At 40.0% G+C, this 20592-nt stretch overlaps 1 protein-coding gene across 4 annotated transcripts in view; it reads right to left on the reverse strand.

The window, feature by feature from the left end:
• Positions 1–20592, reverse strand: part of MTHFS (methenyltetrahydrofolate synthetase) — a 48112-nt gene that overhangs the window by 18484 nt on the left and 9036 nt on the right. For 2 of the 4 annotated variants that reach the window (XM_032468918.1, XM_032468917.1), the window contains exon 2: positions 14676–14937. In XM_032468918.1, the coding sequence (XP_032324809.1) occupies positions 14676–14883 (208 nt within the window). In that variant the 5' untranslated portion in view covers positions 14884–14937. Of the gene's footprint in view, positions 1–14675; positions 14938–15271; positions 15422–20402; positions 20540–20592 lie in introns of those variants that run through there. The other 2 variants (XM_014563399.2, XM_006189635.3) reach the window with 2 other exon arrangements.

Consider the following 20592-nt stretch of genomic DNA (forward strand, 5'->3'; position numbering starts at 1 on the left):
TATAACCATTATCTTGTAATAACTTTTAATAGAGTATAATCTGTAAAAATACTGCATCACAGTGCTTACACCTGAAACTAATACAAGACTGTAAATCAACCATATTTTAATTCAAAAAGCCTATTATATATTTTGACATTTTCCTTAATGAACACATATTAACCACTGTTAATTTTGTGAAGGAGGAAATGAAAATAAAATTGAAGAACTACTCTTTTAAGTCTTCAAAATAAAACCAGAAACATTGATAAATCAAAACTAAGTTATTTCTAAGGTTGAAAATTCAAGTAGTAGGGGTCATAAGAGGACCTAAATGAATTTCTTCTGAGACCGTTAACCAACTTTTTCAATATACTTATATGTTGAATACATTTTCAATATATTAGTGAGGTTTCCTGTGACATTGTACTTTTTTGAGAAACTTATTAAAAGGGATATATTTCCTCCTGATACAACCTCATGACAAACTACTATTCTCACTTAAAGACTTGGCTCAGATATTACTCCTCTTCCCAAACACTCTCAGGCAAAGAGAACCCTGTGCTGGGTCCCCAGGGCTACTCTGGACTGTGATCATTACCACCAGGACTGAGACCACTATTCCATGCAGAACAGTAATCATCATCATCACCAAGCACTTACTACGCAATGGGCATTACACTAAAAGTTTTATACAAAATTTATTATTCAATCTTCATAACAATACAGAGAAACAGACACCCATTTTCAAATGAAGGAACAAACACTTAGGAAGATTATAGAGGGTCTACTGGTCCATTCGGCTAGTATACAACAGAACCAGTAACCCAACTCTCTCTGAGACCGAAACACCAATCCTAACCACTCCTCATCCTCCTTCTCCACACAGCTGCCTTCCCCAACAAACTGAGCTCCTCGTGGCCAGAGATCACCACACCTCATGCATTTTCTTCCCTTTCCAGGGCATAACATGGAGACTGGCATATGACAGGTGGTCATGAGTGTGCATGTGTTCATTCTTTCTTTCTTTCATTCACTCACTCGTTCATCCAAGGAAAGATCAAAATACTCTTTCTTATATGATGGTGGTGAATATGTAAAGTGGCACAGCCTTTTTGGGAAAGCAATATGGGAAATATCCATAAAAGTTTAGGATCCATGCCATTCCACTGCTAGGAATTGGTCCTATTTGCATAAGTATGCAAAAATACATGACAATATTCTTTATGCCATTATTTGTGACTTTTTAAAAAAAGGAAACAACTCAAATGTCCATCAGCAAAGGACTGGTTAAATAAATTAGAGCATATGCAACCATTTAAAACACTATGGGAGATCTACCTGTGCCGCTATGAAAAGAATTCTAAGGCTTATTAACCAGCAAAAAAAACAAGATGTAGAAGAGAATGTACAGTACAAAACGTAGCTGTACAATTTTTTTTTTAAGAATGCACACATGAAGGGAGGGTATAGCTCAATGGTAGAGCGCATGCCTAGCATGTATGAGGTCCTGGGTTCAATCCCCAGTACCTCCATTGAAAAAATAAGTAAGTAAATAAACCTAACTACCCCCCAACTCAAAAAAAAAAAAAAAAAGAATGTATACATACAGATCTAGAAGGATACCCAAGTATGTTAACAGTAGTCATATTTGAGGAACAGGCTGGAGAGAGGGGAAGTGAGACTTTTACTTTCCATCTTACTCCCTTCTACACCACTGAAATTATTTACCGTGGGCATGTCATCACTTTTACAGGTTAATGGATTAACTGTGGCTCCACCATCCTGTGGCTCTTCTTCTTCTGTTTGTTTGTTAAACATCAACATAAACTGAGAACATAGTACAGTTATCTTGGACTGGCCAAGAAGGCGAGCTGTGTGTATCAGTCCTCTTTATTCCACTTTTTTCCCTCAAAGTCTATATTCTTATCTAAGGATGTGGCAGCTTGTACATGGATATGCCTCCTTCCTACCACCGAAAAAGAAACAAGTAAGATCATCCTTTCCTTCAGCATTTTTTCATTTTGTTAAACCTACAGAGGGTACATGAGAGAGGCAAGTCTTACCTCGGGGCAGCTAGTTAAATCTGCTTTTATTTATGGTTTATCACTAACTGAACATGTTGCTGAAAATACAAAGTTAGGAATTGTTCTTGGGAGGAGAGATTAGGAAAACTGATGGGTGAGTGGCAGAACATTCTTATATTTCAAATTTCCTGTTCTCATTGATCATATCAGCCTTAATGAAAGACTATCTTGCTCAAAGACACCATTCTTTATTCCAGCATCCGTTTATCATTTTATCCTGCTCCTTCTAATGCAAAAGCAGAGGTACCAAAAAGCCACCTGTATCTGTAGACTCTTAATTCTAACACATTATGAATACCCATTTCCATATACTTAAAGATTCTGCTATTTTCTTTCAGCTAACCCTTCCCAAATTTACATTTATAGTTTCTCTCTACTTTTACAATTACTCTAGTCTAACAAATAATTAAAAAAACATGTGACTTAGAAACCTCACCTAAAATGGGAAATTAATATTAGTCTAGTCCCTATCTGTCATGGCCTCATCTCCTCTTCTGTTAATAATCTCAGGGTTTACCCTATAACCATACTCTGATGACTCCTGAATCAATTATCTCCTATTTCCTGACCTCCAGCTCTATACATCCAACTAGCTACCCACCAGAAACTCCCAGAAACCCCAGAGCAACCTCAAGTGGGATTCATCATCTGCTCCCAAACCCCACCAAACCTGCTCTCCCTCCTGCATTCACTGCCTCAGTTAGTAGCCCCACACCCAGAGGGCAAAGTCATACTGTCCCTCAATGTCCTCAAATGGTCAATGGCCTGGAGACTACATTCTGTATGTGTCAGAACTCACTCATCCTCTTCAATCTTCAAATGATCATCATTTCATCATTCATTCTGTCCCATCAGATTCCAATGGATGCCCCACTCTTAGTCTCTTTGGCCTTCATCTCCCCAGCCTATCCTCCTTATGGCTGGCAGAGCAATCTTTCCAAAACAGAGAACTGGTCATGCCACTCCCCTGATTGAAGTCTTTCAACAACTCCCCAGTACCTACAGAAAAAAGTTCAATCCTGTATGCATGACATACAATACCCTCTGTGACGTGGGCCTGCCAGTGTCCTTCAGCCCCGAGTTAGCCCATGACCACCAACTGAATCACAACCTGCCTTGGGCTGAGGTGGTACAGGCTGCTGGTTGCCCACCTCAACATCCATTCTCCCCTTCCTCCTTAGTAGCAGAACTAGGACTTTATCCAGGAGGCCATGAATTCTACTGTAAGACTGTATTTCTCAGCTTCCTTGGCAGCTACATATGGCCTTGTGCCCAAGTTCTAGCAAATGGAATTTACAACATAAGGGAGGTGTTCTTTTTCCCCCATCACCCCCTTTTTCATCCTGCTGCCTGGAATGCAGAGTTGACAGCTAAAGCCTGGGATGCCATCCTAGACCATATGGCAGAGGCAACAACACTTGTCCCTGATGACTATGGGACTTCCATGACAGCCACAGACTTCTAACACTACTCCCAGACTTCTTTCCAAGGAACCTACTGTCACTTGGGGGGTTTCTGCCCTATGCGGCCAAACCTAATTCTAACTGATAGGCTGAACACACCCTCCTCTTACCCACTGCCAGGTACATAATGGCAGCGTGGAAGGGCACTGTGCTGTCTCACAAGAGCAGGCCTCTGGGTGAAGCAGACCTGGCAGAAACTCCTGGCTCTGACTCTTGACTGCAGCATGCCTATAAATAATGGTCTGAGACTCACTTTCCTCATCTGTGCAACTGTGACAATATTGTTGTTATGATGAATAATGAGGTTACATATACAAAAGCAGTTAGCACAATGCTTAGTCCTTAGTAGACACTCAAAGGGTAGCTACTCACAATTCACTGGTATCTCTGCTTCTGAACATAAAGCAACTTGGGAGGGTGCTGCCTCACCTTCTGTGCTCACTGCGATTAAACCTCCAGAAACCGAGCTCTCATAGTCCTTTACAGTGCTTCTTCCAAAGGAGTCTAAGAAAGCCTGGCCCTTATAAGCAGGCCCTAGGCTATGCCCATTTAGTCCTCTCATGCTTGGCACAATGTCTGGCACAAAGTAGGGCTCAGAAAGTATTTGCTGCATAAATGACTGAACAAATAAAACATTTTAGAAAGAAAAAAGGGCAGAGTGTCATATAATTGATTGCTGGGCTCAGTTTCTGATTTTTATTTACCTAATTCTGATTTCTTTTAGGCTTTGGGCATATGGAATACAGTATTTTTTTACGGCTGGCATTTACAGTTTCTTACAGTCAAAAAACACACAAAGAAGTTGTTGTTTAAGCCCCTGTTTCACAGGTTCTCTGTTTTTTACTGTCCAGTGCAATTCCCAACTGAAGTACAGTACCCAGAATATACAAACCCACAAAGAAAATGTTAATAAAGTCCCAAAGTGATAAACTATATGTGCCAATATTCTCTTACTCCAAAATAAAATTAGAAAGTGGTCAAAGCACTTTAGAAATTTGTTTAAATGTTAAATATCTCTGGAGCCAAAGAAGCATCCCATACTACTATTATAAAATGGAAGATAATGGGACCAATAACATTATATGTCAAAATTCATGGAAAGTCACTAAAGCTGTACTCAGAAAAAAAAAATAGAAATTTTAAATGTTTTTATTAATAAGCAGGAAAGAATAAATATAAATGAATATGGAGTCAGAAAAAAAGTCACAAGGTAGTAGGAAGGTAATACTCAAGAAAGATAAAAATAGACACTACTTAATTAAACGCAAGGAGGAAAAAAACGAGGAGATACTAGCCAGAGGGTACAAAGTTTTGGTTATGCAAGATGAGTGAGGTCCTAGAGATCCACTGTACCACACACTGCCTATAGTTAACAATACTGTATTGTATACTTTAAAATTTGACAAGAGAGTAAATCTTATTATGTAAGTGTTCTTCTCACAAAAATAATAAATAATAGAAGTGGGAGAAAACTTTTAGAAGTGATAGGTTTATGGCATATTATTTTTAAATCAGTACCTCGGTTGTATTTATAGTATATGTAGATGTAATTTATATGATACTCACAGCACAAATGGGGGAGACGGAATGGAGTTATGTAGAAGCAAAGTTGCTATATTTTACTGGAATTTGGTATTAAACTGAATGAAGCAAACTGTGATAATTAAAAATGTAATCCTTCCAGCAACCAGCAAAAAATTTTTAAACATGATTTTAAAATCAATAGAGGAGTTAAAATAATGCATCCCCCAAAAATATTTAACACAAAAAAGTTCCTCTCTCTTGTATTCCATGCTTTCAAGATCCCACTAAGTGATCAGCATTGCCCAAACTTTTCCACCAGTTACAACTACAGAAAAGGCCAAAACCCCGGAGGCCTGCCCGAGGTGGCCTGCCACAGCCAAAGTTGTTTTTGTTTTGATATTTTGTGTTTTAGCTTTAAAATTCATGAATTTCACTGATCTTTCATTACATATTATATTTGTGCTTATTTTGGTATAAAAATAATGTGGGGTTTTGTTTGTTTTTCTGCATTTGTTTTTGCCAAAATGTTTAAGTAAAATTAACACTTGAAGAAAACATATTAATGTTTGTCCTACTGCTTTATGGGTCCACTGATATTCCACCAGGAGTCCCTAAAAGATACACGACCTTTGGGGAAGTAGAGGCCTAAACCAGTGACTTTCAAACTTTCTGGGACCTATGGTAAGATAAACATCATGACCCATTTTATATACAAACAGACATAGATACACCAACACAGACCCATACAAAGGCATACACACAAACCTCTAATCTAAATAAAAGGGTTTTTTCTATGTCTTTCTTGGTTTTGTTTCTTTTTAATACTACAAAATTGAACTTAAAAGCCCTAATGGGTCATGCTTCAAGTGTGAAAACAACTGGTCTAAACAATCTGAATCATTCATCCCAGGACTTCTTAATGAGTGATTCTGGCTTCCAATGTCCCTTTACCCAAAGAACACAATTTTTTACGTGTATTTCACTACTTTAAACCAAAGTAATGAGATGAGCAGTTAAGAAGACATTTTAAAATTTCTGTTCAATTTCCATCTCATAACTTGCTGTCCACTTCATTCTAATAGTAATATTGGCTTGTTCTGCTTGCTTACTTGTGGATAATTAGTTAAAATATAACTAACTTTATAGATGACGATTAGCGTAAAAAATAAATGAACATTGCTGGATTATGTTTGCATTTCTTTACAGCTACTATTGGTCATTCATTCAACATACAATTACTAGGCTTATACTTCAAAAAGAGTATCAAAGCTGGTGAAGAAAAAGGTGATACCTCAAATTCACTGGGGTACTGTGCTAAGCCCACACAATGACAGAAATGTTTCAAGACTCTATTTGTTTCTCTAAGGGGTGGCAGAAGGATTGCCAGGAGAGTTACATGAAGGCACAAGCTTAAAAGAGAATAATTTCTAACCTTTAATAAACCGGTCTAAAATGGAATGGGCTTCCCTGTTAAGTGGTGGGCTTCCAATTCCTGCAAATATTAAAAGTAAGACAAAAAATCTTTTAAATTACCAGAGTGGGATGTAATAAAGCCAATTCAGTAACACAAAGCACACTGAGGTATCGTAACATAGATAGAAGTACAAAGGAAGAAATGTTTAAATCTGACTGGGGAATCTAAGGAGGCTCCTGGAAGAGGCAGTATTTAAATTGAGACTTAAAGGATGGGTAAGACTCCAAAAGTCAGACAAAGAAGATGGGCATTTTAGGTTGAGGAAACTAGAAGAATAAAGACAGAACGACCTTCCCCCAAAGAAAACATAGACATACACACACACTTTTATTCTTCCTTGAATCTTGTTGCAGAATCTGGACTTATTATCTAGGCAATGAGGACAAAGTTTTCAAGTGGTGGAGTAATGCAATCCAGGTGAGTTTTAAGGTCACTTTGGCAGGAACGTGAGACTGAGAAGTCAAGTGTTTGGAGAGGGATGGTCAGTTGGGAGGTCACCACAATGACCTAAGGTAGAGAATTCAACCCCAACATTTGCCAAATGGACAAAGGCAAAATTTCCTTATACTTTACTGGTCCAGCTTCCTTGAACTCATCTCTTGTCCTCATTTTTCAGTGGAGAAAATTCCCTAACTCACTTTCCTGGAAAGAAGAACATGTTACAATTCATCATAAAGAAACATCCCAGTCTTGTGGCCTTTCAAAATGAATAAAGAGCTTTAAAGGGCTGTTTTTCACTGCTGAAGGCATTCGAGGAAATAGATCCTCTTGGCTCTTGTCCACAGAACAGATGAATAACATGAAGGCTATCCCCAGTCTGCAGCTAGACCGCTCCACAGAACGCCAGACTGTGCCATTAACCCTTGGGGAGCGAGTGAGAGAAAACAAGAGAGAACTTGCTGAAGGAAGGAGGAGTCGGGGAGAAAAGACACGTTCTCCCGCGTCATGTAAACCCACCGTGGCATTTATTTACGGGCAGGTTTTCATCGATCTAACTTGACATTAAAGGGTCAGAAGACTAAACTAAAAACAACTGATTTTTTTCTAATTCAAACTCTTCTTAAAAATTCTGCCTCTTCTTTCAAACGAACATACAGAAACATACATAAACCTAGTAGACAAAACATTTTAATGTCTCAATTAAAGATAATAAAATAAATACTGAATTGGAAAAGGAGTTTAAATACCTGAAGTTCTACATGTAGGGAGTTTTAAGTCACCTGGGTTAGTCCTTTTAATGATACTTCAGTGTTCCACAGTACATTCAGTGAATCATTATGCCTGGGTAGAACATTTAGCAGGCTAACCCATCTTGGCAAGAATAACAGGCCATAACCCCTAAGGAAATATCTTTTAATCTTAATGGGCTGGGAGTTAACAAAAAGTAAATTACCACTCTCCGAAATGAGAATATATTCTAAAGTTGCTGCTGCAAGAGATAAAATAGACAATTCTGGAACAGCTCCGAGGAAGCCTATCATGAGTGCATTTACTCAGATGGAAGGCCAGTTACAAAAGAAAGCCTCGGCTGTCCTTCCTTTGCATTTACTTGAATATAAAATGACTGCAAAAAAGCTTAACTTCAAAACCAGTGGACTTTCAGATACCCATGACTTAGTGCAAGGTCTTTCTTGGGAAAATGTGACGATGTCCCCATGAATACCATTACCAACAGTACCTGTCCATGAATAGTGGTTCTAGTGCAGTATGCAGTCAGGAGAGAGAGAGAAAATCCAGGTGCTAAAGCAACTTTAACGAATGAGGTGTTGAGAAAAGAAATGGCACTTTAGAGGGTGCTGGAGTGGAAAACAGAACTGGGTGACCATTGCATTGTTATTCACTGCCTGTGTGTCCTTGGGGAAGTCACTTGGCCTCCCTGGACTTCAATCATCCCATCTGAAAACAAGGAAGATAAAGGGAGAACCATTAGAGTCTGCTCCACCTCCAACAGTGCCTATCTCTGAAGGCAAAATTCTCAGCTGTCCCGAGGGAGAGGTCACCCAAAACGCCTGCAAAGGTACGTGTGATGTGCGAAAGCACAGTCCAAAATTACAACTGCCTTGACTTCTTTTCAGTCATGACATGTTATCTTGAAAGTTCAAATAAAACTGGTGAAGGGGATTTCTGTGAAGCAAAAGAGATGCATAAGGTTTGCGGTAAATCATATCGAAACACCAAACGATGGAGGATCTTATAACTACTTATTTCTTCTCTTAGCAAAAATTAAACAAACAAAAATTCTCACAGACACTCTGAGAGTCCTTTGTGGTGGCAGGGCTGTGAGAGTGTCCACAGAACATGGCCAGATAGCACCCATGGACTGGATGATGAATGTGGCATGGACCCCGCGGCTGCTACAGGATTCACCTGGCACGCTGACTCAGGAGACGCAACAGACTGCCAATCTAGGTATTACTGTGTCCTTAGCATCATAGAAAGATATAGAGCAGCATCTTCATCTCATCCTGGGCCCAGCAGCGACCCTGGCACGCAGCTTCTTTTGCCCCCTCACCCACATGGGATGCATCAAGAGCAGGTCTGTGCAGGTCCCCTCTGCACCTGTGGGTCTGCCAGCCTTTTATGTGCATCTAGACTCAGACCCAAGGCCTACCCACCAACTCCACAGTGTCACATAGTTAGAAAGCAGCAAAAGCAGAACTCAAATCCAGATTTATCTGATTTATCCCAAATCTTTGTTCTTGACTGCCATGAAATACTGTCTTCCAGCAGACTACTTCGGCTGAAGCAGCAGAACCGCACCAGGAAGAAGCAGGAGTCAAGGTGAAAAGACAGGGAGGCCCACACAGTGGCCTGAATGTTTAAATTTTATCCAGTGTCCCTTCTCTAGGCAACAATCAGCTAGCAGGAACCACAGTCTGCTCAGGCATACAGATATACACTGTGTACAGGGAAAGGCTTGATCAGGGTAGGTGACCTGTACAAAAAGAGATACTTCAGGAGAAGCAACATGGCCAGGAAACCAATTAGAAGATTATGCCAACGGAACTGATGTGAAGAATAAAAACTGTAAATGAAGGATTCCTCGAAGCTAGAATTAAAGAGAGAGAGAGAGATGATAAAAACATTACAAAGGGAAATCTGGTGAGACTTGATAACTGGATGGGTAGAAAAGAGACAAGGAGAATTCTGTGTTCACAAACTGGCTGCTAACAGAAACGTGAAAAGCACAAAGACAATGATAAGAATGAATTCTGACTCACTAAAGTCCAGGGACAGTGGGACATCCAAGCGGAAACAAAAAGCTGAACAGGACAGAACAAAGGAGAGTGCCCTGGGATGTGCTGGCACAAACCTGCCTCCATGAGGACAACAGGTAGTTAACTCATGATGGTGGGGACCAGGTCCATCCTGTGCCCTGGTCCACCCCCATCACACCTCACACAGAGAGGTGCTCTATAAATATTTTCTGAATAAAGTATTATGATCCAATCTAAATCCCTTCAGCCTGTCCTCAAGGATATCATGACTCTGCCAAATGCCTTGATGAAATTCATGCCCACTCTCTTAACTATATTCTTGCAGATGCCATGCAACTCTGTTAAAGAAAGAAATGAGGTCAGTTTAATGGGAATTACTTCCATGAACCAATCCTAACCTCCCCTCCAAAAAGGACTGATCATGAACAACCTACAAGGAAGTTGCATATGTCATGTTCAAAGAGTCTGTCCTTAACACTGCTCCATTCAATTACTTTAAAATGCTTTTGTTGAGGACTACAAAATCTTCATTATGCTCATTTATTTATTTAAGTTATGTGTCAGGTACCCACACATGGGTACGAATTCCTAAAGAGCTTCCAGAAAGATCAGAAATAGAAAATAAGCAATGAGAAAGTTATGGCTGCAAAGAGCTTGTTCTAGTCTGTAGAACTTTCGAAATGACTGACAGCATAGGTGAGTGTGGTTTTGGACTGTCCAGTATCCATTCCCCTTGTTCTGGAAAAAGCACTTGTTCTTCCTGTGGTGAATCACTCCCAGCCCACTCTCAGCTCAGAGATTTGGGTTGCAGAGACGGGCACAGGCCCCCATCTGGTCAGTCAGCACATCTTTTCTCCCTGGTTACAGTGAATGGCACAGGGATGGGCTTGTAAGACCCAGGCCCAAGTCACTCAGCCTAGTCCACGTCCTTCGCCATAGTGACTGACTGCAGAATAGCCACTGGACCCAATGTGGATCAATGAGAGTTAAGACCAGGACTTTACCAGGACTGTTAGAAAACAGACTTGCTCTTCCCTACTGGGACTGCTACCAGTAAGGATGCTGTAGAACCTGGAGTTACCATGGGCCACCTGTGGCACCAAAAACTGAAGCCAACACAGATGAAAGCAGAGTGACAAGGCAGAGACAGAGTAGATTCTAATAATTCTGATCCCACCACATCTAAAGCCAGCCCTTCTGCGGGTTTCAGTCTCTGGGCCAATAAAATCTCTTCTTTGCTCAAGTCGTACTGAATTAGATTATGTACATTCAATGGAAAGATTGCTGGCTGATCTAACTGTTCAAGCAGCCCTCGCTTTGAGAATAAATTCAATAAAGAGGCAGCCCCTCTAATTCATTTACCCATCTGTTATTTTGCCATATACATAATACAAAAATACCCTGTGTGAAATTTTTGCTTAGAAACTTATCATTGCAACTAAGGACACCAAAGCTCACTTTTTCATAAGCTGCTGATAACGTGAGCAAACCAGAAAGAGAAGCAGGCTACACAAGCTATCCTGGGGACAATCTGAGCTCTAATCAGGTTGTCCCAAACACTGTGAAGCTAGATTTATGCTTCAGCACTGAAGATGCCACATTCTAAACTGCTGATGCAAGTGAAAGTCCATGGTGCAGAACGTGATGCTGGGAGACAACAAACAGAGGAGACTGCTTACTCGAACGTTTCTGGAAACAACAGCAAAGCGAGTCACCTCCCAGACTGCAGCTGCAAGACTAAAGGCATTGGGGGAGGGTATAGCTCAGTGGTAAAATACACGCTTAGCATGCACAAGGTCCTGTGTTCAACCCCCTGTATCTCCATTAAAAAAAACATAAATAAATTAAAAAAAAAAACCTAATTGCTTCCCCCCACAAAAAAATACCCAAAAACAAACACACAAACAAAAGCAATACAGGTATAATTCCCTATCCCTTTGCAACCCAGATTGCAAGTGTTGGCAAAGAAAAATATATGGGGAGAGAAAGCAACCTGTCCACAAATACAGCATGAATAAATGCTATGGAGAAGAAAAAAAATTAACAGTTCAAGTGAACGTTTTCCTATTCATGGCCACGCCCTGAACTTCTAGTCTTAATATCCTGTATCTTTTCATTTGACACTGATGCTTGACGTATACTGCAGGTGGGGATGCTCATTCTATTTACATACGTTTTCTGTCTCCCCAGCTAGAGTGTGAGCCCCTTGACATCCAGGACTTTATCTTTCCAGAGCTAATACAGTGTCTGATACAAAGTAGATGCTCTGGAAATTATCAAAATATTAAACACTCAGGGAGCATTGAGTTGATGGCATAATGAATAACCCTGCCTTCCTTGTTCAAAATTAATAATAGTTACCATTTACCACCTCACTCCTATGTGTCAAATGATGTGTTAAAACCCATACGTAAATGATTTAGCTCATTTACTTGGGCTGAGTTTATCCTAACCGAGAAGTACACTAAATTAAGTAGAAAGATCATGCTTCTTCCTTACTCTTCCCACCACTGTACTTAAATAGAAATAGAATAAATGCATGAAGGTTCAGGGTGACACATTTTAGCTCAACCTAAGGAATATATTCTAGAAGAGGCAGAGCTGTTCTACAAAGACAATGGGCTGCCTCTGGAGACACTGATTACTGGATAACAAAGAGCATTTCAATTAGCAGGGACAGTACAGAGATGATGCAAGAATTGGAGGAACTGTTAATATAGTCAGCCAGAACTAGGAAAGTACCCTGAGCTCCACCCATTAGCCTGAGAGTCTGGAGAAGTAGGTGATGAAGTGTGAGCAATGTCGGAGCCTAAAATTCTTATCCTTCCTTATCTATAAGCCTGGGCTACCTCCCAAGATACACTATACCCCCTTATATCTCATTGTCTTAAAATGCTTGCAATCTTTCTTCCTGAAGATACGAAAAAGTTCTATAATGTCAGCATTCATCTGGTCTACTGATGTAGGACATGAAGGAGGCAGATCTGAGTGTACTTCTAGTGCCTAAATATCTAGCAAAGCATAGGATTGGATAATAAAGGAGAAAATGTAGCAAAATAAAGCATCCCCTATTACCATGAGCCCTTGACTCTGTCCCTTCTCACACTGTCATATATATTTTACAGGTTATGTTGTTACATTGAAAAGGAAAATTGAGAGAAGATTGCATAAAGCTTTGCTGGGGTTTCTTTGTAACTATTTAAGTCTTAATCAAAAATGTACACCCCTAGGATGAGTTTGAGGGACTATATTACAAAATAGTACCCTTAGTTTGTTTTGCTTCCAGCTCTGAGACTGATTGATAACGATTAAATCTCCCAAGTGGCTGTTGTCCAAGGAACAGCATGTATAAAAGTCCAGCAGTAGAGAAAACAAAACGGGGTTGGCCTAATTTAAAAAGATACACCTACCCTAGTGTTCATAGCAGAACTATTTACAATAGCTAAGACCTGGAAACAACCCGAGTGCCCATCCACAGATTACTGGTTTAAGAAGATGTGGTATACATGAACAATAGAATACTACTTGGACATAAAAAGGAATGAAATATTCCCATTTCCAGCAACATGGATAGACTTAGAGACTATCATACTAAGTGAAGTAAGTCAGACAGAGAAAGGCAAAATTATATTACGTGGATGTGGAATTTAAAAGATAATACAAATAAATCTATATACAAAACAGAAACAGACTCACAGACGTAGTAAACAAACATATGGTTACCAAAGGGGAAAGGGGAGTGGGATAAATTTGGAGAATGCGATTAACAGACATAAACCACTATATATAAAATAGATACGCAACAAGGATTCACTATATAGCACAGGGAACTATATTCAATATCTTATGACAACCTATAATGGAAAAAGTATTTGTATACAAAACTGAATCACTTTGCTTTACACCTGAAACTAACACAATGTTGTGTATCAACTATACTTCAGGGTTTTTTTTAGAATGAGGTTGGGAAACAGATTCAGAGTGGCTGGAACTTAGACTATAAAGTGAGGGAGTAGAAAGATGTGAAAACGTAAAGATAAAGCAAGGTCACCTCAGGAAGAGGCTGGTTAAGGAGTGTTTACTTCAAACTAAGCATAGCAGAAAGTCACTGGAAGACTAAACAGGAGAGAGGAGTGCTCAGCTTTGTGTTTCAGAAATCTTGTTTCAATTTCTATGCAGATAATGGACTGAGAGGGAGCAGAGAAGACAAGATATAGAAAGGAACAAGTGTTAGGAGGCTGTTATGATAACCCAGGCAAGGGGAGACGGTGGCTTACACTGCAGGAGTAGCAGTGGGATTAGAGACAAGTGGACAGATTCAACAAATACTCAATAAGTAAAATTAACAGGACTTGGCAGTAGACCACACATGGGGCATGAGAGAAGGAGACGAACCAAGGATGATCTTGAGATTTACAGGCATGGTCAGGTGGGTAGGCGTCTGACGGTGCTAAGCACGAAGAGAGACACATGGTAGTAGGGGTTGAGGAAACATGATTTAGTTTGGAATGTGTTGTGTTTGAGATGCCCGTGTGATATTCAAGTAGTTGACAGGTCTGAACTGAAGATACAAATGCTTATTAGCATTAATAATAATGTACTCATTAACATACAGATCATAATTTAAACCATGTGAAATGACAATATTATTCAGGGAAAATGTATAAATCAACCCACAGGTTACAGCAAGAGTCTGTGAAAAGGCAACAATACCTTTTACCTTAATACCTTACTATTATAGTTGACACTTCACAGCTTACAGAGGACATCTTACCCTAAGCCAGGTGAGTGTCTTGGAATATAAGTGAAATACACATTGATCCCTGTAGAAAAAGTGACCTAAGCATAACAAATGGATCAGAGGTCTATAACGACCCCTCACTAGCCCGACAGCATCCTCAGACGCCAGTTCTAACACCGTAACACTCACCTGTTGACAAGGCCTCCTCCCGAACCTCATCCTCACCAGGCTGAGGAATATTCCAGGATGTTCTGGGAAGTGAAGAGATTTCCTCGGGCGATGCTAACCTCACCATATCCATGTGACTGCTCTGGAACTGGTACCGCGGGATAAAGCAGGTTTTGCCTTGTCGGAAAATGTCCTTGATGATCTCTTCGGTCTCGATTTCATCTTGCATGCTCAGAAAGATGGAGATTCTTTTGGATTTTTGATACTGACTGTGGGCAATCACCTAAATGGGACATGATGGTAATTACAGTTTCTAAGATTGCACTTTTAAATATTAGTGACTTCCCTTAACAGTTTTTAACATTTTCTCTCCTTTTCCCTCAGCCTTCTCCAACTTCTTTATCCAAAAACAAAAACAGAAAAAAGTAGAGTGGTAGAGTAGGTCAAAAAACACTGCATCCTCAAGCCTGATTTCTAGTTCTGGACCCCACACTTACTTCTCTGATCCCTTTATAACTCTCTGGCACACCTACTCTGGTAGGTGCGAAAATTCTTTAAGAAGTCACTGTGCAGCCCTGCTGCCTGTCTCGAGTATTCCAAGCTTGACCCCCACCTACCCATTCTAGCAGCCTTCCGTCCTCTCATCCACTTCCCCAGAGTCTTTGCTTTATTTTAACTCTGAACCTTGGCTCCAGACTTCCTCACTTTCTGGATTGTCTCCTTCTCTCCACTCAAATTCCATCCACACAAGGCCTAACTTTTCATGACTCCTGCAGAACCCTTACTACGTTTATAGAGTTAATATATAACTTAACACTTAGTTATGTGTTCTCATGAGTTGATTATTGTTTTGTGTGCCCTAAATGTAGCATCCTGGCCAGTCTGTAAACTCCTTGGGGGCAGAGAACATGCCATACAATTCTCTTAGTTCTACCCACCTCCGTCCCATTTGCTAAAACTCTTCTGCTCAAATGAATGTTAAAATGTTCACACAGACGGGAGGTGGGGGTATCCTGGAGCGGCAAAGATGCTCTAAAAGCAAGGGCCATGTTGTAAGAAGGTAGACCTGCTGAAAGAAGCTTCATATTCAGTTTAATCATTCATGAAGCGGGAGAAGGGGTTGAGCTTTGCTCACCACAGCAATGTTAACACTCTCAGAACTTCCCCAGACTCAGAAGGTAGCTCTCAGCTCCGTTTTTTCCCTTCCTTTTCTAATCTTCCCCATTCTCCAAGCTAAAAAGGAAAAGTTACTGCAAAAGTAGCTTATAAATATGACTGCTAGAGAGACACAGGCACAGAAAGTCAAGTCATTCTCAATAAAAAGGGACACATAGAAATTAAGTAGACAGAGCACACCAAACCAATGCTAAGAAGGAAGTTAACCCCATCTTTCTGAGAAGTTACAAAGCTGTGATGAGGCCTGAAACAGGCAGAGCAAATGAAACTGTGAAACCCAGAGACTGGGCGGATCTGAGGCCTTCAGCACCCAAGTACTTTCAGGAAAAGCTAAGTGTCTATCTCTTTAAAGCAGAACAGAAAATTAAGAGCTGAATAAGCAGTAACAAGCATCAGTTAAAATTCAGTGTTAGACAGGGTACACACATTTATCTTTCTTCCTCAAATCTCATTTATATGACAGTAAAGAAGCAGGAAAAAAGAAAGCCATGATAGCACTCATACCAAGAGAAAAGAGATCTGACTGATTTCCGGAAGACAGAGAGTGGATGGGACAGTTTTGACAGACAAAATAGCAGCAGATACAACACTCGGAGAACATGGCTGTAGGTCAAACAGAATCCATTCTTCCTGTGAAATCCCAAAGTGACTACGAAAGGAAAGGAAATCCCCCTTAGCTATTACACTTTCTTTCATAGACATGTACAGATAATAAAGGTTCATCAAACATTTCAGAAAGCCAAAATACAAAACAGAAGGGTTTTTTTTTTAAAGGGAGGGATGGGGGGGAGTAATCCAGCAGGAAACAGATGATTATAATTTAGAGAACATGGATTTTTTTCAAATCCTCATTAGTTTTCTCAGACAAATTCAAGACAGTAGTATCTATAAAATAACAGGTGTTTGGGAAAGAAAGAAACCAGAGAAGTAAGAAAAAATACTTGGAAATTAAAACTAAGACTATCAAAATTGGGGGAGAGGGTATAGGTCAGTGGTAGAGCGCATCCTCAGTATCCATGAGGCCCTGGGTTCAATCCCCAGTACCTCCATTAAAATAAATAAATAAACCTAATTACCTCCATCAAAAAAATTTTTTTTAATGTTTGATAAAAAGATTATCAAAATTAAAACAATTTAGGGGGAAGCCTTAAGTAAGGGAAAAAAACAAAGACATGGGGAAAATGAGAAAAAAATGTTGAGACATAGGAGATCGATCTAGAATTTTTACTACTTAACAGGAATTGCAGAAAGGAAAAGAAGTAATCAAAGACATAATGGATAAAGATACCAGTCTTCCGATTGAATGGAGGTCATAGGTTCTGAGCAGAACAAGGAAAAATAATCTTAAATTTGAAATTCAAGCTACCAGTGAATTATGAGAGTAAAGACATTTTCTAATGCATAAAGCATTAAAAAGTTCACCCTCATAGATATTTTCTACCAATAACAGTTACTTGAGAGTACACAAATAATAAGATGACAAGAAGGAAAGAAAGAAAGAGAAGGAAAGGAAAGAAAAGAAGGAAGAAATCCAGGAAAAAAGACAATGGATTCAAGAAACAGCCCGAACTCAGAAGCAGAGTAGGAGGAACCCCAGAACAACGGCTATACCACAGGCTAGAAGACAACCAGACCAGAGGGAGCAGTGGGCTGGAATGATTTCAAGAAGAAGGTGGATTTATTTCAGCAGACAAAAATCCACTGTTTAAGATAAAAGCATATTCTTGTTTTGCCAAAAAGGAAAAATAAAGGCAATCAGAAACTCCTTGCAAAACACAGAACTAAATTAGAAATTTATACTCCAAATATGAAAACTAAACATGGCATAATTTTGAGCAATTACAAAGCATAAAAAAGAAAATATTTGGTACTGACACTTGAAACATGCCCCACCTGGCCACACCCATCTAGTGACACAGAATTATATACCCTTTTCTCACATATTCAATGATACAACTTGGTTCTATAGTACCAAAATACTGTAAATACCATTTACTTAAGTTTTAAGTTTGAAAATCAGGAACAGAAAATGCTCAGTAAACTCATTATAGTTATGGAACAGAGTACAAATATTATAAAAACTTGACAGTGTAAATATAATGCTACAGGTGTCAGAAATGGGGAGAAAGAACCGAAGACAAAATGAGCACGGGGCACTAATTTCCTCATCTTATTTAGGTGAGGAGTCAAGATACAGCATAAAGTTGAATTTCTTTACCACACATTACTTTTCTGATAAGTTTCTAAATTATTAATAAAAGTGTATTGTGTCAATAAGAATAAATATACTTTTTAAAACAATTATCAGGAGAAAGGCATCATTGAATACCTTTATTGAACATGCGCTACGGCAAAACACTGTTCTAGTCACAGTACATTGATGTTTTGGGCCTTGATCCATTGGTTGGTCATGAAATCAATAGTGGGTTACAACTGGCATTCTCAAATGAAATAGAAAATATTAAAGTTCATTGTATACAGTAAGGGTGGGGAAGCATTTAGTTGTGAAACAGATTTCTTATATGAGTACGTTTGTCTCTATGGGGTAAAATGTATTTATTACTGAGTCACGGGTCTGCTTTTTTAGTTTTTCTCTCTCCTTTTTCTCTCTCCTCCTTTGATGCCGGCTCTCAGTTGTCAATCTGCTGCTATCAGTGGTTCTGCCTCTACATAGCCACTATTCCCACCTGGAGTTTTTACATTCTAATCGATCACAGACAAATAAACCAAACTGAACTCATCTTTATTTTCTCCATGCCTCTCCAAAACTTGCTCCAACGCCTACATTCCTTGTGCCTATTATTGTTAAACACCCTTTATGCCCAGCTCTAAATTCTGGAATCATAGGTGCCTCCTCTTTTCCAGTACTCTCTAACCTCCATTCAATTAGTTGGCAAATCCTGCTGATTTTCACTACCTAGTCTCCATTTACCTGCCTTCCCCCCAAACTTCACCGCTCATGCCCTTGTTTACCTCTTTATTACCCCTCACCTGAATTATCACAACAGCCCCTAAATGATCTCCATACATTTTTTTCTTGTTCTCCCCCCCAACCCATTTTCCAAAAATGCTGCTAATATTCTCTTCCTAAAGGATATATCAAAAACATGTAAAGTACTCAACACATCCTTTAACACACCTCTTTAACCCTCACAGTAGGCCCACAAGGATGTTATCCCTTACACAGACAAGAAACCAGAGGCTCACAAAGATTAGGAGACTTGTCCAAGGCCGTACGCAGCTCAAATGTAGTGGAGCCAGATTAAATACAGACCTGCATAGTTCCCAAACCCATGTTAAATTGTGTCTTTCCTTCTCTTGCCAAAATATTCCTGCACATTTTCACCCACCCTATCTTCCCTTCACCTGACAAAATTCATCTTGTACTACAAAATATATCTTTAACACCTCCCTATAGAAAGCCTTCTGATTCAAGTGTCTATAGCTTTGGTGTTTACCTGACAGCACTACGATTCTTTATTCACGTATCTGTTTCCTCTTCCAGGCTCTCTGTTCCTTTAGAGCAACAATCCTATCCTTTTCATCCCTACAACCCAGTGCATAGCAAAGTATGGACCACAGTAGGTGCTCAATATATGTGAATTAATTAGCTAAATTTTAAGCACCTAGAGAGTAAGGATAAGATTCTGTATTTCTCTACATCCACTAAAGTGACCAGTGTCTTCCTCATAATAGCTAAAATCACTCATTTTGAGAAAATAAACTCACATCTGCATAGATCCCCTCATGCACATCCATGTATATGAAAAGGGGAGAGGATGCTTGAATTTGCTTTGTTGCTTTAACCCATAGGAACCTTGAATTTGAGAAACTAATGGATGATAGGATAGTGAAGGGTAATTAAGACATTCTTACGGCATATCTAATTTCAAGGGTCATCGAGGGAAAAAAAAGTCCAGTACAGCACTGGTATCTATGTCAGAGACAGGATTTAGGGGAAGACAGAACATTAGTTTGACTTACAACAGAATTATTAATATTCACGTATTCACAGGACATCAATTTTTTCCCTCTACTGTCCAACAAAAATCAGTCTCCCACACATCTTTAGAACATGCCTTCAGGACAGGACCTGACTGCCGTTTCATTGACAGGAAAACTGGCATTACATGAACAGACTGAACATATACAGCAAGTCAGTCCGCAAAAGTAACAAACCTGAGGCATTATAACCTTCAGGCAGGGAACCGGACTCATTCCCCTAACTTCTCTCCTCTGCTTCCGACCTTCTCGCGCAGCGTGAGTAGGAGAATCCGTTCTTTCTCTCATGAACTCAAAACAGCATTTAAGGTTCACCTAGTGCGTGACAGAAGGCTAGGCCCTGAGGCAGGTAAGACACAGGCCCGGCTCTCCACTGGTTCAGTGAAGGGCGGCAGCGTCTCTGCACTCTTTTTTGTGCTCCCTCGTCTGAGGTAATAGGATCTTTCTCTGATGATGCTACTGATTTGACTGGACTCTTCGTAATTCATTGAGACTCGCTGAAGGCACCCTGGCGCTCAGGTGTCTACCCGTCTCCCCCTCCACGTCTTTCTGTTCTCAAGCTGCTCTTACCTCAGCAGTCTGTCACCCACTTCCATCCTTTCCCTCACAAGCCCCTTAACTCTCCACGCCGCGTTCACCCCCTCTTCCAACATCTCGCCCAAGAAAACCCGCGACCCACAAAGAGACATGCGCGCGCTCAGGCGCCACTGCGCACGCTCAGGGGACGTGCGCGCGCCGGGCGTGCGCGTGCGCGTTCGAG

Source organism: Camelus ferus, chromosome 27 (genome assembly GCF_009834535.1).
Source record: "Camelus ferus isolate YT-003-E chromosome 27, BCGSAC_Cfer_1.0, whole genome shotgun sequence".
NCBI lineage: Eukaryota > Metazoa > Chordata > Mammalia > Artiodactyla > Camelidae > Camelus > Camelus ferus.